Source organism: Xenopus tropicalis, chromosome 7 (assembly GCF_000004195.4).
Source record: "Xenopus tropicalis strain Nigerian chromosome 7, UCB_Xtro_10.0, whole genome shotgun sequence".
NCBI lineage: Eukaryota > Metazoa > Chordata > Amphibia > Anura > Pipidae > Xenopus > Xenopus tropicalis.
In genome coordinates, this window is record NC_030683.2 from 103,974,343 (window position 1) to 103,994,750 (window position 20,408).

General features: G+C 39.6%; 1 protein-coding gene and 1 long non-coding RNA gene across 2 annotated transcripts; both read right to left on the minus strand.

Moving 5' to 3' along the window:
• On the minus strand, positions 1-1,930 carry LOC116412292. Its single transcript, XR_004223643.1, has 2 exons — positions 1,021-1,930; positions 1-593 (listed from the first exon to the last, which is right to left on the minus strand). It is a non-coding gene; the product is annotated as an uncharacterized LOC116412292 (long non-coding RNA).
• A 3,783-nt stretch (positions 1,931-5,713) lies between these two features.
• Positions 5,714-19,824, minus strand: znf229 (zinc finger protein 229). Its single transcript, XM_004916209.4, has 2 exons — positions 19,316-19,824; positions 5,714-13,387 (listed from the first exon to the last, which is right to left on the minus strand). The coding sequence occupies exon 2, from the start codon at positions 13,318-13,320 to the stop codon at positions 11,206-11,208; it is 2,115 nt and encodes a 704-aa protein (XP_004916266.1). The 5' UTR covers positions 13,321-13,387; positions 19,316-19,824; the 3' UTR covers positions 5,714-11,205.
• Between the last annotated feature and the right edge of the window lie 584 nt (positions 19,825-20,408).

A 20,408-nucleotide genomic window follows, 5' to 3' on the forward strand; every position in this document is an offset into this window, starting at 1 on the left:
TTGACTTTCTAAAATTTTATTTGTTATTAATACAACAGTTTAGTAAAAACTCTAGTTTCATGGTTTGCAGTGTTGTTCTCATGTTAATATAGAGGCATTATCCAATCCAGCCCCATTGGCCAATGAACCCAGTCATAAGACATACATTTTACTAAGTGTATCGGGATACATCTGCTACACGTCATCTTTGCTCATGGTTTCCCAGAGCACTGGGTTTTATTTAGAGGGTTAGGATAGCAAGATTATGCAAAAGTAATTTAAACGGCATTTGTTATATAAAAGCGAACCAGACGTTTCATACATATGTCCCCTACATTGCCACGGGAGCTTGAATTAGCTTAGAATTTACATTACAGAATATGTTATTTGCCTATAGAACAATTCTTTCACACAGTTGGAGGTGTCTTAGTCCCTCATTATAGCCATTACAGATACAATCAAGTTTAAAAAGTAGTAAGTTTGAATAGTACGTAGATTTGCAGCATAATGCCTTGTCTGTGGAACAGAGGTCCATAACCTAGCCTATTGGTTCTATAGCAGAGGTTGTGTTACCACTAGTTCCATTGTCCTCACAGAAGCTGAACAAGAGGATTCTGGAAGAGAAATGTTTGCAAGTTCCATAACACTGAACACTTAATTCTATACATCTTGCAGTAGTGCATCTTAAATATGATTTGCGTCTATAAATAAAATATAGCCTATGAGTGATATGTAAAGAAAGTTAAGCTTATTTTCTTTGTTTGTTTTCTACAACAATTTCATTTTTTTCATCTGTTTAATCTCTCGCTTATTTGGAATCATAAGAGTGGTGAATATGAAAATGAATGCAAGCGTAAAAGAGCGTGATGATGGCAGGTCAGCACACTATTCGTTTATTTTAAAAGGTATTTAAAAGAAACTTTGATATGGGTTTAAGTAGACACCAATACCAAGACAGAAATTGTCATTCCGTATTGTCATAGCAGTAATACATAGAATGTGCTACCCAGTGGAAAGGACGTAAGCCGGCCATACACTTACCTATCAAACTATTTTTGCAATTTTTGATATGCTTGTAGTGGCCTGATGATCTAGATCAATATCTAACTACGCATATCAGTTTGTTTTTTGATTGGGCAAGCTTGAAAATGTAATTTGCTTAAACAGCAAGTTGGTCAGCGTACGGGGCATCAGTAAAGAGAAGACATCACTTCCTGCTGTTCTGATCCGTTCATCTAACAAAACAGAAGAGCAGTTACACTGTGCATAACATCTGTCTGTTTTAATTACTTTAACATCACAGTTTTTGTATAAATTAAACGCCATTATAACTGTACAAGAGAGTTATAATGGAAAGAGACTTTGCTTGTAACAGTCCAACAAAGAATCACACACAACTCTGCAGGAAGAAACCATTCCCCACTCAATGGACAGGCTACTGGCAGGGCCACAGGAATTTTACAATGAAGATACTAATAGGAAACAAGATTATGGGCAGGGGTATAAAAATGTTCTTTACTTTGCCCAACTGATGCCAAGCCAGCCATAAGTATTTGAAGGCTCACAAGGTTATTAGCAAAACATCTATATTCTAAATAATATAACATATTTGCCATACAAACTGAGCCCTGGAACGGCCCAATCCTGGAAATGATTACTTTTGGAAGACCTCCCTTGTGGCGTCACCCCACTAGGCTTTCTCATTACTGTAGGCAGTATAATGTACCTGATGTCCCCAGCAGCACCCATTCCAGATATTATGTACATTTTATCATGCAGTGTATGCATTTACATATATCATAACCCCACATGGATTTTAAGTACAGAAAGAGGCAAGAAATTGTTTAGCAAGATATCCCTTCCATTAAAAAAGAAATGTAAACGTGGCTCACTAGTTTATACATTGACCTGAAAAAATAGCTGACATAATATATCTGGCCAAATCATGAACCATCTGTTAATGAACCATCAGCTAACACCTAACTGAACAAGTTCAATGGAACCATTGTGATTGGATGTCTGTGACTCTACTACCATCAAGAGTTTAAATACCGGGGAATTCCCTACCAGTCATTTGAACTGAAGAAGCCACTCGGATGAGTGGTGAAACGTTTTCAAGAAAAACTCAGAAAAAGTCCAGTTGTTTTAGACTTAATTCTACTAGATACTGTAAACCATCTGTTGCAATCACTTTGCTCAGTTATACACAGTGACGTAACTTTAGGTGCAACTGCATAGGGGACCTTAGTCACGGGGGTAAAAAAAATGTTGCATGCTTCTTTTTTTTGACATGGAACATTTTCCACATTTCCCAAATCTTTGCAGTTTCACAATTTTTTTTTTAACGGGACAGATTCGCTCATCATTTTTTTTTGTAAATTGCCTTCCCCAGAAAGAGCCCTCCCAAACAACATCTAATGCTCCCTGTCCCCGGCAGCTTCCCCTATCCCTGTACCTAAACTGAAAAAGTAGAGTAGGATGGTGGCTATATCACATTTGGGGGATGTATGTATTAACATTGGAAACACACAGCAACGGTGATGTTGCTCATAGCAACCAATTATACTTTTGCTTTTGTTTACCAATATGTAGGTGACTGTTCAGATCTAATTGCTGATTGGTTTCTATGGGCAACATCATCAGTGATGTTTTTTTCTCCAGTGTTAATAAATATGCCCCTTGGTGTGCAATCATAAATTGATAGCCAGAAGAAGCATGTGCACTAGAAGCCAATGGAGCTTTGTGCATGTTCATGGTGCTTTTCTTGGGGAGTCACTTTTAGAAAGCTGGATGAGCGGGGTTCCATTGTCCTTACAGGTATAGAGTCATCAAAATATTAAGGGTTATCAAACATTGCAGTTGAGGGAGAATTGTTTCTATATGTATATTTAACATTGTGTAAAAAAAAAAAAAAAAAAAGCCCCATAGCAGTGACTAGGGGCTCCTAAGGCCAAAATGGGTAAAGATTTGGTTAAACACTCATTTGCTCATAAATTTTTCTGAAAGCAGAGTGCACAGCCTACCTTGGCTGGGATCTCAGTTAAAGCTTATGTATTCTTTTATCTACATTCCCCAATAGGGCATCCACCAACAGGCGTCAGCAGGGGGTGAGTAAAGAATACACTTTTCATATCTCAACAAAGGACTAAGCAAGATCTAATGATAATGAGTTAAAGAAGCATTCTTTCACTTTTGTGGCACCTGGCTAATCAACTGAAATCAAATGTTAAGCTCATCTCTGATTATGGTATAATCTATTTAAAGGGACAATGATAAGAATCTAGTTTTTGCTAGTTCTTTAGCTAAAAAGGTGCTACTGAAGAATGGTTACCACTCTTTACAAAGCCACCATCTTACAAGATGGTGACACTTAACCAGAAACGCCTTCCCACTTGTGCCGCCATCTATAATGACCCTCCTTATAGGACGTCAACCCCAAAAATAAGCAACTTTCCAATATGAATTAAAACTGTTCAGTCTTTGAAAAGTTATTTGTAAATATAATTGCTCCTAGTTGTTTCTTTTTAAACAATGTTGCAAAAGCAAGTCTCCTCCAGCAAGGCAGGTCTGTCAGTCTGCTGGTTGGTATTACATTGTTTCAAGGGTCAGCGCCACCAGAGCATAGAATAGAAAAGGACAGACAAACACTGCTTTTAATACCAATTATATATACAAATAACGTTAAACCATTACAAACTTGTAATAAAAGTGTATTGCAAAGTTGCTTAGAATTTAGCTATCTTTTATTAGGCAAAAAATTATTTTCTGGGTTGACTTGTCCTTTATCTGTAGGAAGCCCAAACGCACTCGATAACTGTTTAATACAGACACTTGCCCTGATCCTCTGTGAAGAAAATAAGGGTTAATTTCCTGGTAAGAATCTGGATTCATTACTGCATAGCATTTGTTAAAATTTCTGTCTATTTTCAACTGTAACTTAACTGGTGTGCAAAAACAAAATATTTTATGCTTCAAACTTCAAATGGGGAACAAGGCAACATGACCTTTGGCACCAATTGGTTGTACTCCACAATACTGGGAGTAAATTATAACCAATAGGCAAATTTGCACCAGGGCAGTAACCCATGGCAACTATTCAGAAGTCTATTTTCATTGTTATACCTACAGCTGGCTAGAAAAATGTAATCACTGATTGGTTGATATGGGTTACTGCCCAGGTGCAAATTTGGCCAGTGTTTATAAACAAGCCCCATAATGTCTTGAAATCCGACCAGTCACATAAAGAATTTCTATATAAGCCAAATCCATAGATAGATCTTTTTAGAGAAGATTGTGCTTCATACCATGTGAGCCTATGGAACCACCATATAAGCCGCTGGGTTACCAAGAGAATGCACAATGTAGGACCAAGTTGGTAAAGTTGTACTTTTAAAGTCTTTAGAAGTAGCTTTTACTGTTCTCTTTATTTTACTATAACCATTCAGTAAGCCATAACAAAGCAAGCAATATTTAGGTAAAGATTTGTTTTCATTCATGTGCGGAAACAGCTAACAAAGCAGCCATTGACCAGTATGTCTCAGACATACCGTTAACTCAGGGAAGTAAGAGTATCTATTTGAAAAACAATTGATTAGGCTATCATCTCCTTAAAAATGTTTGTAGTAGCTGATCTATGTTCAGTTTTTATGGAAACAAGCATCAATTATCTATTAGCAGGAATCAGATTTCCTGGATACAGCGATGGAGGATCTGGGACACATAGTGCACATACCTTAACATTTATTTATTATTTAAAAAATTGCATTTCTGCACCCCTATTTTAACACAGCTTTAAAAATAATGGCCTTGAACCTGCATTTCTGGATAGCCTCTAACATTTACATTTGCGTAGTAAGCAGTAGGCAAATTTAGGGACAATATCGGAGGTAGCCATGTAGCTGCGGAAAACTTCAATTTACACAAAGACTTATTTCTGTTAGGGATGCACTGAATGCCAAATCATCCACAAAAGATGTGGCCTACTACTGAACCTGAAGCAAAATCTGCAGGTTGAAATAAAAAAAAAAAAAAATACTAAATGGTTGTGAAACTGGAATCGGTCTGGTCAGTCACAAAATGAAACTTGTGCTGACTTGGAAAGTAGTTTGTGTACTCGCTGGGTCCAGAACAGTTTTCCAACTAAAAGGGAACTGGAGACTCACCAACCAGTGGCTCAGGAGCAACATGTTACTCGCCATCCCCTTAGATGTTGCTCTCAGTGGCCTCAAAGCAGCTGCTTATTTTTTAATTCCTGGCTTTTGGGCAAGTTTTGGTTGCATAAAAACCAGATGTACTGCCAAACAGAGCCTTCTATAGGCTGCCAGTCCACATAGGTGCTGCCTAATCAGAGCCCCTATTTGTAACCCCAGGAACATTTTTCAGGCTTGTGTTGCTCTCCAACTCTTGGCTCACAGGTTAAAAAAAAGGATGGGGATTCCTGCTCTACACCATTCTTAACTACTGAATATAAAAAGTATCGTAAAGTGAATGAGTCCTAAATGAAAATATCCGCAAAAAAAAAAAAATCTTTAAAACTTTGAGACTTGAACCTTGTATTATGGCTGCTCCCACCTAAGCAACAGCATTTACAGAACAAGCAGAGGACATTGCATAGTGATCTAAGCAGCTTCAAACCTACTGAAACATCCCAAACCTGGGTAGCCACTCTTTCCCAGGTTACTTAATTTCCATGCCCCCCCCCCCCCAAAAAAAAGGCTTCCAAAGAGACCTGGGCTTTTTTTTTCCTTACTAGTATCTTTATTTATCTAAAAATATGAATCATCACCATAGTACAAAAATGGTATACATTAGTAAACAAAGTATTTAGTGCAGATAGCTACCAGTATTAAAACACTCACATGCTAAGTATAATGTAGCTTTGCCTACTTTTATCCCTTTTCAAAGCCCAAACACTTCATTTGCTCCTAATTGAAATTTACATTTTGAAATTTTAACTTTGTATTTTGTTGGATTTTTTCCCCTTCCTAGTACTTATTACAGGGATTTTCTCCACTTTTAGTTGTGGGGAAATTAAGTTGTTTCTCAGCTGCACCTCCCAGATTAGCCATATACTGAAGTGGCGCCAACTCATCTTGGATGCAAGAAACAAATGTACTCACTGGATACACAAAAGATGAGGAGCTGCACACACAATACATGCAATGGGGAGCCCATTTATTTATGAGGTTTGTATAAATGGGGTAAGATCCCCTTTACATTTATAATGTGCGTGGCTACTTATCTTGTGTGAAAATTCACAGTGACCATGCAATAATATTTATTATTCACTTTCCTTTACAGCGAGTTGTGCCCAAAGTATTAGTGTGATCACCAAACAATTGTGGGACTGTCACAAACCCGCACATACGTCACAAACCCGCACGTGCGATGGCGGTCCCACTGAAGAATGCTCAACAATTCCTGCCATGTCAATAAAGGTTTTGCTAGTTACAAAACACCATAAGAAATAAGCCAAGAAGTTCGTAGTGACTTTCATTTCTGTTAATATAGTGTCCCTTTAATAATCAGTACAAAAAGCATAAGATTTTTTTTTTTTTAACAGAGTGTTGGCAAGAATCGAGGCCAATTTTTGAGCTTGAGGGGAAAAAAAAAATCACAACCATTTGGGGTTTCAATGAATTTCTTTCACAAATTGCAAAAAAGTGATCCTATTAAAAGACAGACATTAAAAAGTGAATAAGCAGGCAAATAAAGAACACTATATAATGCAGCAGTGAAAAAAACAAAACATTATAATGTGAACACATGGATAACTGTTGCCCGCCTTCTCCTATTATTCTGCTTCAGTCCTCCCCAGCTACAGCCTATCTTTTTAGGGTGAAGACACACAGAGCTACTAGTAGCAGCTACTTTTTCATGGCTACTAAACTCCAAAAAATACCCTTCCACAGACAATACTGAGAATTGCCTCTGCTAAAACACACAGAGACAGTTATCAGTAAAGGATCAGCATTGTCTATTTTAGTAGCCGCTACCAGTAGCTCTGTGTGTCTTCACCCTTAGATAAAGAGCATTTCATTATACAGAGACTTTTCAGTGGACTACTGGTTTGACTTAAAACAATAGGAAAAACTTAAGCTCAACACAAGCCCTATTCATTAAGCCAATGATGAAAAAGTGGGCTATACTGTCTAAAAAAGGAAATTTAAACCTTATAGAGACCTCAATGGTGTTTTGTTAACTTACTTAACATGAACACGGGGGCCTTCATATTACAGTGAAAAAGCAAACCAGGTCAATAATAAAGATTTAAAAACATGACTGTAAAATTACACCAAAATATGATGGAGTTTCTAACTAAGGGCTAATCTACACAGAGATTTTGATCAGATTTTGTGGGTCAGAGTTTACCATCAGATTTGATCCTGTCAGATGCAGCATGTAACATTCCCTTCAGACAGGCATGTCTTGTTGGATGGCAAAGCTACCAAGTAGTTTACACATCAGATTTTTTTTATGCCAATCAGATTATTTTCCATCAATTACATCCAACTAGGATGCAATTTACTGATCCAAAACCATTCTATAAAATCTCCTCTGTAGTTTAACCCTAATGTGTTTATGGGTAATGGATCTCATACCTCCTACTCAATCTCCCTTGCCTTATAGGGTTTGGTCTATATGAAAGTATGCTGCAGTAAATGGTTCAGTTTAGCTAAATATTCAGGATCATTCTTTACTTCAAAATGCTTTAAAGGGATTTTATGATGATTTTTATGGCATCGGTTTTATTTCTTTATGTATACTGCAAATAATTCACTTTCTCTTTTAAATGTTATTCTTGAACCAACATATGTTTTTGTATACATTTATTGGTGTGTAGATGCCATCTCAGTGCCTAATTCTGAGGTTTCAGAAGGAGCCAGCACTACACAATAGAACTGCTTTAAGATAACCTGTTTCTCCTTACTCAATGAAACTGGGGAAGTCATGGGCCAGACTCTATTGAGAGATTTTCTCATATTTACCACTAGGTGGGGTATGGGAGCATTGTTAAAAATGGAAGTGTCACAAAGCTGCTATCTTATTACCTTCCCATTGTTCCGCTGATCGGTTGCTGGGGGGGGGAAGGAAGGGGTGATATCACTCCAACTTGCAGCGCAGCAGTAAAGTGTGACTAAAGTTTATCACACATGGCTGTGGCACCTGGAAAAATAGTAACATGTCTAGCCACATGTCAAATTTCAAAATAAAATATAAAAAAACAGATTTAAATGCTGGATCCTGCTGGAGTAGATTTACCAATAGGTTTTCTTGTGACAGAATCCCTTTAACACACAATGGGGCTGATTTGTCAATGCAAAGATGCTCAATACCAAAGAAAAATAATCTATTCTTCTGTAAATCAACTCTTTTGGCATTTTGTTTTGAAATATGCCGCCTATGATGAATATAAAAAAACAAATCACAAGCTAAAATCTATGGGGGCATCAAGTACTTCTACTGAATTCTTCCTGTAATTGACGTAGTTGAGAATTTGCTAGTTTAAAAAAAATTTGAATTAACTGATGGTAGTTTTGAAAGTGGTACAGTAGTCAGCAACATTTTTCAATTGAATAAATCTGCCCCAAATTGTGTATTTCACAGGTATCAGCTGAGCTTTGGGACCAAAATGAAGGCATCAGATGAATTCTATGTCCTTTCAACATTTCCCAATATTTAGCAAATTCCTTCCAATTATAGGCAAGACATGAATTTTAATTCAAACAGTTCCACAGTCAATTTCTTTATTCTAAAATAGACGTTTAAATTGTCTTTACATTTATCTTTTTTCTGCTGCCATTTATATTGGTTCAAGGATTTCAGCTCAAAACCAGCAACTTGAAATGGCAAACATCTAAATATAAAAAGTAAAAGAACATTTAATTCGCAGACCTGCTACACCTTAAAAAAAAAAACTGTAAGGGGAAAAAAATAAAATGTATTGGTGAAACAGCTTTGTTAAATATCCATTAAACTCTGGGCAAATGTTTATTGATTTGTCAGTTACCCTTTTAATTAAATGCTCGTACACACCAGTAAAAAGAACAGGATCTTTCAGACCCCTGTTGCAAAAGTTGCTGTGACAAAATGTCACGCGTCCAGTATGGTTTTTGCATTTTGTATTTCTGCATTAACATTTGCATAACATCCCTCTGGTTTGCGATTTCAACCACCATGTGGTTGTTAGGGGTTACCAGCCTTAGGAACTAGGCAGCAGCTGGCAATGACAGACTGGAAGATGTATTAGAGAGTGGCTGACTAGAAATATAAGCAAATAGTACAGATTCTCGTGTTGCATTCTGCTTCCTGTTGACCAGTTTCTTTGACGCTAGAAACCAGATATAGCATAGCAGAACAGAAAGAATTCAAAAGCCACAAAAATACAAGATCAAGTTAGTGATGGTGTTGATACTTGTTGATCTTGATTCTAATCTGCTTCGTATTTAACCTTCTATTTGCATATGTGGCCACTACATGTAAGATTACTCCCGTTAGGTTGGAGGCCAATATGCAAGATTAGAGGTAAAAAAAAACAAAAAAACACATAATATAGGTAGTATTTTATGGGCTGTTACTAAGACCAAAAAAAACAAAAAGGGGCTACCAAGGCCAGTTGGTATTAAAAAAAAAAAAAAAAAAAACAGTTTCTTCATAATTCTGAGTGATAAGACACATACTAAAATACAGATCAAACTTTTTTTTAGGTTAAAAAAAAAAATGAAAAGGGTTAATATATCACAAACATACAACAGGCAAACCAAGCAGAATACAGTATTGTTCAGCACTGCCTCCTTGTGCCTCCAAATTAAGAAGATTAATACCTGTGTGTATAAGGACCACATGGCAAGGACTGTATATACCACAGGAAATCCAGATTTTTGCCACTGATAAATTCAGCAGTTTGTGAACTTAGAGGAATGCAGCACAGTAAGCTAATGTTAACAGTCAATGGTTTGAAGGTGGCTCTCATTTATACAGACTAAATGCAAAGGGCCTCTTTACCTCCTGTTTTAATTGCAGACTGGTTTGGCTAACTGATATACCAAGAGGATACCCTCTTAGCCATTACTGTGTGTTGTCTGACTGCAATGGAGAAGTATATGCCTCTACTGGCAGTTCCAGAATTCTGTAAACTTCCATTGTTTACTGGCTGTTTAGCCACAGCCATATTACCTTTATTTTCAGTCCACTTTCAAAAAGCAAACGTGGCATGCCATCATGTGGAGGCTTGGCCAGTTGACAACAACCACAATTGGTTTATCACAGGCATAGCTCCACCAAGAAAAACCTTCCTAAGGATGCAGATGTACAGACATATACCATATGCAAATATCAGCCATAGTATAGCACGATACTGTACTAAGCAAAATGCTGCAACAATTGTATAGTGGCCCTTTAAATGAGGAATGACTGGTTTAATGACAGTCATTTCTATTTTACAGTGTATTTCAGTCAAGATATTTTCGATTTAGAAAATGTGTGCAGGTCTAGTAGGAGCAAGCAATACAGAAGTATGTTAGATGAAGGATGATTGCTGTGGCAAATAAAGTAATAAATATGGATACTTGTGAACTTTAGGATAACCCTTAAATTCCCATCCCTACTAACCCCGTAGTAGGTATTTAGCAACGTCTGAAATCAAAAGGACATTGTCTCATAGTGTCTGTACAGTTGTGAAGCGAACTAATGATACAAGATCAAATGGTAAATAAATACATCTGAAACAGCTGGACAGCTTTACAAAAACAAATGTGCAACTGTAATAACAAAACAAGGGGTCATGGAAAAAAAGCAATATAAAATGTTTAAGGCCCTTTGATATTTGCTTGTAATACTGTAGGTTTAAAGCGGTACGTGACCAGTGTTTTTTGGGGAGCCTGGGATTAGACTGCCAATATAAAGACCAATTTAGCTTATTACTAATAGGATCATACACACATCAAACATTGTGGGGCAGTTCCTTGTTCCCATTTTCCTGCTTTTTAGCAAAATTGTCAGGTTAAATATGTTAAATCAGATCTGACCTTGAAATTTACAGATGCATATTTGCAGCCGTCTGAACCATATAAATATGAAGTTGTTTGACAGATGCCTTGTCTTAGAGTTCTATTATTGTAACAGAACATTCTTTAAAAACTAACGATTCCCAAAAAAAAAATATAAAAAAAACTGAGAGACATTCCTCTGTTGATCCAGACAGGTGTAAACAACAAGGAAACCCCTTTACTCCTGAATCTGGTGAACAGCTCTCAAGTGCCTCTTTACCCTCCGCTTTTCCTGAAAACTTTTGCCACATATAGGGCAATTATGCGGGCGCTCTCCTGTGTGAACTCGCTTGTGTTTAGAGAAGTTGGAAGAGTTGTTGAATCTCTTATAACAAATTTCACACTGGAAAGGCTTCTCACCAGTATGGATTCGCTGATGACTGGAAAGGGCAGAGGACTGTGTGAAACCTTTGCCACAAACCTGGCAAACAAATGGCCTTTCACCTGTATGGACACGCAAGTGTTCCTTTAAGTCTGTTGCCCTTTTAAAACGCTTTGAACACACAAAGCAGATATACGGTTTGGATTCCATCTCAAGAAACAGAAGATCGTCATCATCATCCTGATAGTCAATTGTGTCGTCTATACTTTGATTCCAACATCCCATGGTCCTTTCGAGCAACAGGTTTTCAGATTCCCCTATGTCTGATGAACTACTGCCATCGCTAATTACTTCACTTTCATGCTGTTCTTTGTCCATCCCTGAGCTCAGCTTCTCAGGTCGACATACTTCCAGGTCCTTAGATAGGTCATATGTTGACCCATCTTCATTTCTAGCTTCCTTGAGACCCTCATCCTGAGACTGGAGACACGTTTTGACAAGATCTTCTCCAGTAATATATGGATTTAATTCCATTTTATGGTTAAAACTGTGTTTTATATAGTTATCCCAATATGGGGTGGTGATTTTGTATCTAGGCCCTGTTGACCTTGCCAGTTTTGGCAAGATTTGTTTCTCAAACTTATCTTTAGGGCTAAGCTCTTTGGTTTCAAATTCAGCACCTAAGTCCTCTTTATCATCAGTATCATCAATTGCTATTACCTCGTCACTGTGAAAAATAACCGTTGCCCCAGTTTCTTTAGCTTCAGAAATGTTTTCATCTGTGTGTTTCGTAAGATTTGTTACTCCAGCACATGGAGAGGATAGATCATCTACATCGTGGATCACGTCACCATTTCCCTGAGAGGTATTTTTTTCTAAAACAAGTTCGCAGTCTTCTTCATTCAGGTTCATCTTTGGAAATGTTCTGGTTTGGTTTACACTTATATCTTTACCATAAGATATAGCATTTATACCCCTGGAAAATCCAATGCCATTCTTGCTCCTCAAAGGTTGCTTATAATGGGAGAATCTAGCATCTCTGGAGACATTTGCCAACATATCTTGCACAGAATGTGTACGCTGGTGTTTTTTAAAGTTGGAAGAATTGTTAAAGGTCTTGCCACAGATATCACAGTGAAATGGCCTCTCTCCTGTATGAATACGCATGTGCCCAGTTAACACAGAAGACTGAGTGAAACATTTCTGGCATATCCTGCAGCGATATGGCCTTTCCCCAGTGTGGACACGCTCGTGGTCTTTTAAATCAGAAGTGCGTTTAAAGGATTTCTCACAATAAGAACATTGATATGGTTTTTCTGAAATGATTTGGCTTGCTGAGTGGGCTTGCCTGCCCAACTGCTGTGCTTGGCTGTGAAGACGCCGATGTTTTACAAAATTGGAGGCATCTCTAAAGAGTCTCCCACACACCTCACACTTGTAGGGGTTTTCCATGGTGTGAGTGCGCTTATGAGTTAATAAAGAGGAAGACTGAGTAAAAGCTTTGGCACACAATTCACACTTGTAGGGACGTTCACCTGTGTGTACATTGTAATGGTCCTTTAAGTTGGATGTGCTTTGAAATTGCCGTCCACAGAGTTGGCATTCAAAGCGATTAGTGGCTTTATGAATTTGATCATGAAACATAAACTCTGACACATACTGAAATGTCTCAAAACAGAGACCACACTTAAGTTCATTTCTAGAGTCAGGCGATTCATGATAATATTTTAATTCTCCAGGCTCCTCTTTAGCTTTTAGTGCTGGGATATCAGGCACATCAAATTTTTGCAAGTTTCCCATCTTCATGGCCATGCCATCATGAAGACTCTGCACAGAGGTACTCATTGCCAAAGGACTAGTAGAACTATAAGATAAAGGCTTTGGGGATTCCATAGTGTTCTTGGGGCATGTCTCAGGGCCATCTTTTTCATCATCAATTTCTGTAGTATTAAACATTGTAATATATGTCATGTAGGGGGTTCTTTGTCCCACTGCACTTAGAAAAACATATTACTGCCTCCTTTTAATGCATGAAGTCCTGTAAAGAGAAAGACAAAAAAAACAAATCAACAAATCATGATGAGGATTTATCACATGTTCTGAGGAAATATACATTCATCAATATACAACCAACAGCCAAGTTGATATATTGCTGTGTTTCACATGAGTTCAATGAAGAGGGCTTGTGCTAAACATACTGATCTTTATTCTGCCAACATAGTACACATAAACAGAAGATTATGTACAGATACATCATTTATATCAGTCCCTGCTCTAGTGGTCAATTGGTAGCTGCACTTGCAAATTTTCTTTCAGGTATTCTCTAGAATACAGATACAACACACTTTTACTGCTCCGAGTGCAAGTGGGGCAACAGTGGGGATGTGGGGGTCCACAACAGCCCTAAAGCATCACTGCTAATAAGCACAAATTAATTCTTTATTGAATCGATATGTCCCATATGCTATTTCATTGTACAGAATGGCCTATCAGATAAGTTACAAAAGGCATGGGCAACCTGCAGCCCTGCAAATCCCAAAATCCTACCAGCTTAGCCCAGAAGGTCTGCCAACATTCTAGTGATCGTTATTCTAAAATTATTAGCTTATTTGAGTATATTATTGTCTTCTGTCAAGGGTAACTGGCATTACAGATAATTCCTGTTCATTATCATTTATTCTTTCTTGGTGATAGGGTTCCAAGCAATCCAGCAGTATTAATTTCAAACCAACTAACTGCAACATTTAAAATGTAAAACGGAAGCCATAAAATATAAAGAAACTGCTTGGACTACCACTTTCTCAGCCACATGATGGGTGCATACACAAAGTATTTCTTAATTTAGTTGCTATATTCCGCAGTAATTCTTTTACTTTCCTATTCCTCCGAAAGGCCTGTACGTTCAGCAATCAAGACATCAACGAATACTTTTCTTGAGCTATTTTTTTCAGTGTTATTCCCCATGGGCAACAACCCAAAGGGATGAATGAGACCATTTAATACCTGGGTTGCTGTGTGACAGAAAGCACCAGATGGCAACCTCATTAGTACAGTCCTTGTGTAGATACATTTAAACATCAAATTTTAAGGTGAAGATCCCAATTACAATGGTACAGGAAAGTACAGCCAGTTACGCTGAGGAAAGGATTAATCAGAATCAAAACTATTTCTACAGGTTACAATTTTAGAACAACCCCCACTGTATTAGAAATTCTCATAAATAGCATCAGGAATAAAGATAAATTAAAAGTGACAATTTACCCTTTATAAAACTCAGTGTTTTCAAACAAAACACAAAAAATGAATTTTTATTTTCAATTGCTGTTTATTTATAAAAAAAATTATGAATAAAAATTATTTAGTTTTGTGGCCCACTCAGATTTCCTGGCAATCTTTCTAAACTGACTTTCTACAATATTCTCCTTTGACACATACATGCATTATTAGCAAACACTTCATGAGTTTTTTTTCTGGATTATTAGTGTCATTGGTTTATTAGTACATTATCGGGCACATTTACTAGCGTTCGCAGTTTGTGTCATTTTATTAATCTGATTTTTTTAGCCATAAAAATCATGGATTATATTTATTACTCGAAACCACCAGAAAATCGTAATTTATTAAAGTGTAAAACCCACAAAAAATAATAGTACAAAACTTTGCCACTTAAAAGCTGACATAGTCATATAGAAGTCAATGGGAGCTATCCTAGGCAAATTTGTTGAGGTTTTCGTATTATTATTATTATTATTATTATTATTATTAATATTTATTTATTTATAAAACACCAACATATTTTTGGTTTTAGTGAAAATAAGTTTTTTTCATGGTTTTTTTTTTTAAACGACGACTAAACTCATTCCCACAAATGAGTGGAAAGATCCAAATTGAAAATGCATGGAAAAAAGTTGCGGGGGGAAAAAATGCAAAAACCAAAACCTTTTAATTTTTTCATACAAAAATCAGGTTTTACCATCAAAAATTCAGAACCAAACAACATCAAGCATTATTAAATGCCACCCATAAGTGAAAAAAGCAATTATTTCTGGTATTTAAAAATTATGAGTTTTAGAAGGGTGAACTGTTCCTTTGAGGTGGATGCATTCATATGGTCAGATTATTTAAAGCCTAAATGCGCAACCACTGCAACATGCATGGACTCAATGCAATGTTTCAACAGAACCTCCTGGTATTGTATTATTAGAGTATTATTGCTCTGCTTCTACAATGTCCTGAGGTTCTAAGGGCCACCATCTATTTCAGAACCTTTTTAGTTCTCCTCAGTGTGATCCTCTCAATTTGGCTCTCCTGTGTGTGGCCCAGTTGTACAGCACACAACTTTATCAATCATGGAAGATCTCTTTCCATGGGCCACAAAGAAAAGAAAAGAAAAGAAAAAAAATTGTAAAGTTTTGATTCAACAAGTTATTGGCATGTAAAGCCAAACAAGCACCCCTCTTCTCATTGGAGGTTTGACTACAGATAATCTCTATGGGGAATAAGTCTTCAGAGGGCATACCGCTTATTATAAGTTTTAGAGGCACTGCCTTGAGAGGAAACTTCCGCGATTTCACTGAAATCACATTCTCGCCGGTGGAATGGCATTTCAGAGAGATTAGTTGCCCGTGGACAGGGAGATTTGTCGCAGGCGACTAATCTCCCCGTGTGCCAGAGCCCTTAAAGGGAACTAACCCATTAAATAGAAAGCAATTTTAAGGATATATATATATATATATATATATATATTTAACAGTCCAGGGATTAGCTTATCTTACTGCTTGCAGAAAACAAGTAGTGTTTTTAGAACTTGGAGTGAAAATACACCCTACAGAAAAGCAATTACAGCTGGTAAATAGGTTGCCCCTTTAAACTAACTCTATAGCCAATTCAAACTCCCCCCTCTCTATTTGCTTAGAAGTCTTCTTTGTCTGGCGCCCATATTATCTCGTTCTTGATAGCAGTGGTATGCAGAAGACCAGAGCAAGGTACCAAAGGCATGAGCTACACACACAAGGCAGGGCGGACAAAGAACTGCTAATGTCATTCCACTAGTTACAGGGAAATGGGGTGTGTGACCCAGTTAGTTTACTGCCTGAACTGAGGGAGAAACATGGAGTCTTGTGTTTGTGCATCGGCTAGGACATAAATGTAAGTGTGCCACTGGCTGGGGAAGTAAGAAGAGAAGCTGAGCAACAGAAGACTAAACAGATATAAAAACAATTCTATAACATAAGCAAATCTACCCCAGGATTTTGTTCTGGCAAAGCAAAAAGTAAGCCCATAGTTAAAGGACAAGTAAACCAAACTGAAAATTATTTTTTGTAGTAATGGGCATTTTATATTCAAGAGGGCTTCTTCGGAATAAGGAATACTGACACATATATTAGATAGCTTCAAGTGAGGAAATAAAGGTCATGGAATATAGCTCATAGTACAGGATAGTGACTGTCTATACTCTATAGCAGTAGTCCCCAACCTTTCATACTCCCGTAATCACTGCTCCATAGAATCTTACAGCAGCCCCTCTGGCATTTGCCAGAATCTACACATGTGGCCAGTTCGGGCCTGGGGATATCATTTAACAGCACTGACTGAAGCACTTGAAATTAAGCAGCAGTGCACCTATAAATTTTAATTGCACATACTGAATGTTCCAGCCTCAAGCAGAAGCCTCAACTGAAAAAGTCAGAAAAGCATTGCCGTAGTCAAAGAATAGGACCTTGTATACAGTTTATAAAACATGAGGAAAAGACTAGCTGTTGCACATAACTATCATCATATTAGTTTGTTACTATATTACTACATGGAAATGTATGCCATACATTACACTTAAATCTCTGTTTTGGGGTAAATATATATATATTTTGGCTCAAGTTTGTGTGCCCCAGTGCCTATTATGTGGGCACTGCTTAGAGGGAACAGAAAGGTTTTCACTAGAAGTAGCACGCTACATATTGAACAGTGTGCCAGGCAAATCTAGGGTGCAGGAACTTCTCACTAAGAATTTTATAGATTTCTATATTAATATGACACAAAGAAATATGTTTATTGTCACAGTTTTCTATAGGCTCTACTATTTGCTGTGTGCCAGTGCCACAATTGTGTTTTATTCGTTATGCTTTATTCTGTTGCATGGGATTTACCAGGTACAAACCCCACCAAATACAGATTTAGTCCTAAGGCTATGACTTTCCAACCCAGTGAATCACAGGCCCAATGTCTGCTTCATAGTATTTCCCACCCAGTCAGAGATCTCCTCGGTGCAACTGCACCCCATGCCACAAACACCTAGTATCTTTAAGTGCCCTTCACCCAAATCATGAAGCCAAAAGATGTTTTTTTAACCAAGATCTACACTATGCATCAGCACGTCATGCCAGTCTGCGTCACAATAGCCCATCAACAGAGGTCCTTATTTACCCTTTTAAACCCCAGAACCCAAGTGATTCCCCACCATGTTACACACACCTTAAGGCTTATGAGGCACAGTCTTACTCAGGGCCCCTTCCCCAACTCCCAGCCCCTCAGTCTTACTCAGGGCCCCTTCCCCCAACTCCCAGGTGCCAAGTCTTACTCAGTGCCCCTTCCCCAACTCCCAGCCCCTCAGTCTCACTCAGTGCCCCTTCCCCAACTCCCAGCCCCTCAGTCTCACTCAATGCCCCTTCCCCAACTCCCAGCCCCTCAGTCTCACTCAGTGCCCCTTCCCCCAACTCCCAGGTGCCAAGTCTTACTCAGTGCCCCGTCCCCAACTCCCAGCCCCTCAGTCTTACTCAGTGCCCTGTCCCCAACTCCCAGCCCCTCAGTCTCACTCAGTGCCCCTTCCCCCAACTCCCAGGTGCCAAGTCTCACTCAGTGCCCCTTCCCCAACTCCCAGCCCCTCAGTCTTACTCAGTGCCCCATCCCCAACCCCTCAGTCTCACTCAGTGCCCCTTCCCCAACTCCCAGCCCCTCAGTCTTACTCAGGGCCCCTTCCCCCAACTCCCAGGTGCCAAGTCTTACTCAGTGCCCCTTCCCCAACTCCCAGCCCCTCAGTCTCACTCAGTGCCCCTTCCCCCAACTCCCAGGTGCCAAGTCTCACTCAGTGCCCCTTCCCCAACTCCCAGCCCCTCAGTCTTACTCAGTGCCCCATCCCCAACCCCTCAGTCTCACTCAGTGCCCCTTCCCCAACTCCCATCCCCTCAGTCTCACTCAGTGCCCCTTCCCCAACTCCCAGCCCCTCAGTCTCACTCAGTGCCCCTTCCCCAACTCCCAGCCCCTCAGTCTCACTCAGTGCCCCTTCCCCAACTCCCAGCCCCTCAGTCTCACTCAGTGCCCCTTCCCCAACTCCCAGCCCCTCAGTCTCACTCAGTGCCCCTTTCCCAACTCCCAGCCCCTCAGTCTCACTCAGTGCCCCTTCCCCAACTCCCAGCCCCTCAGTCTCACTCAGTGCCCCTTCCCCAACTCCCAGGTGCAAAGTCCCAACACAAAGGGCCTGAGTTCCCTCACTATCCCGCCTGACAGTGCCCCCTCTATAAAGCCCAGAGTGCAGTCTCCCTCACATCCCCCACCCACATTTCCAAATCCCAGTCCCTCAGTGCCACCCCACAGGCCACCAATCACTGTCATTGCTCTCAAAGTGCCACATATTCACAGGTTAATGCCGGCTTCTTATTCAGAGAACCCACACATACAGTCATTTTCTCAGGAACCTCCCCCCTACAATCTAATCCCCCTCTCACTACCCTCCCGCCACCAAGTCAGAGCCCTGTACCGACTTGCGGCCATTCCTGGCGTGACCCGTTAATCCCATGTGCGGTCTCCCCTTCCCTTGAACACTAGCGGCACTGTCTGGCACACAGGCCCCCAGCCTTTCCCCTCCTGTCATCCCAGTCACAAAGCTTTCTGCCTTTGTCAGCCCTGGGAGAGCCCCTGAGCTGTCCCTTTGTCCGGCCTTTCCGGCTCCCCATACCCGGCCGTCAGCTCTCACCTTCCCAAGCAGCAGGAACCCGCGGCGCTGGGGTGTTCGCTCCGGGCCGGGCAGCTCTTGCAAACTTTCAGCCAACTGAAGAAAGGCTCACTAGCCCCAGCTCAGCCATCTTAGCCTGTGCCCATCCCCCATACACACAGCCTCATTCCAGCCGCCTCGCCATCCCTTTAATTTCACGGCCTTAAAGAAGAAGGGAAGAGGCTTTGTTGTCCGCAGACAGGAACGCCCCCAGCTGCTGGATACAAGAGCCGGGCACGGAGCTTATCTGGGCAGAGCGGCTCTGAGCGGCAATACTGTTCCGCTATAGGTCTATTCCCCCTCGGATTGGGGCCCTAGCCTCCTAGCAGTGCCCGGGGCCCTTCCCGCTAACTTTGGCCCTGCCCCCTCACTCTGCCCTGGCGCCCATGGCTCCCAGCAAGGCCAAGTCACATTGCTACAATGCTAGTGAAATAAAACTCTCAGCAATTCACTGCCGGCTCTTTGAGCAGCTCTGACTTGGAGTTCTGCAGTAGCCCCTATGGGAAATCTAATTGCAGTTTTATAGACGGCACATCTGTCCATATCTTTAGGCTTCCCAGAGCTTCTAAATTAATATTCCTTATTTTTCCCTCCTACCTAAAATAAGTGCAAGACTCCAGAAATGTTTATAACTGAAACAGATCCTCCGCACAGTTTTTTGGCTTTATAAAAGAAAATACAATTCCAAACATGTTCAAATGCACATCAATTGAACATTTATTGCAAGCAGTGTCTGTCTGCATTCTGCACTTCTGATTGTGACTCTGATTGTGATTGTGCTACATGGTATAAATTCATAACCACTGTCAATAGCCACTTTAAAACAATTATCATTTTTAGTTAATGGGGTGGTTCAACTTTAAATGAACTTTTAGTATGATGTAGAAGGCGATATTCTGAGATAATTTGCATTTGGTCTTCATTCCTTTTTAATTGTGGTTTTTGAATTATTTAGCTTTTTGTTCAGCACTCTCTGTTTTGAAACTGCAGCTATCTGGTTGCTAGAATGCCATTTACCCTAGCACAGGGGTAGGGAACCTATGGCTCGGGAGCCAGATGTAGCTCTTTTGATGGC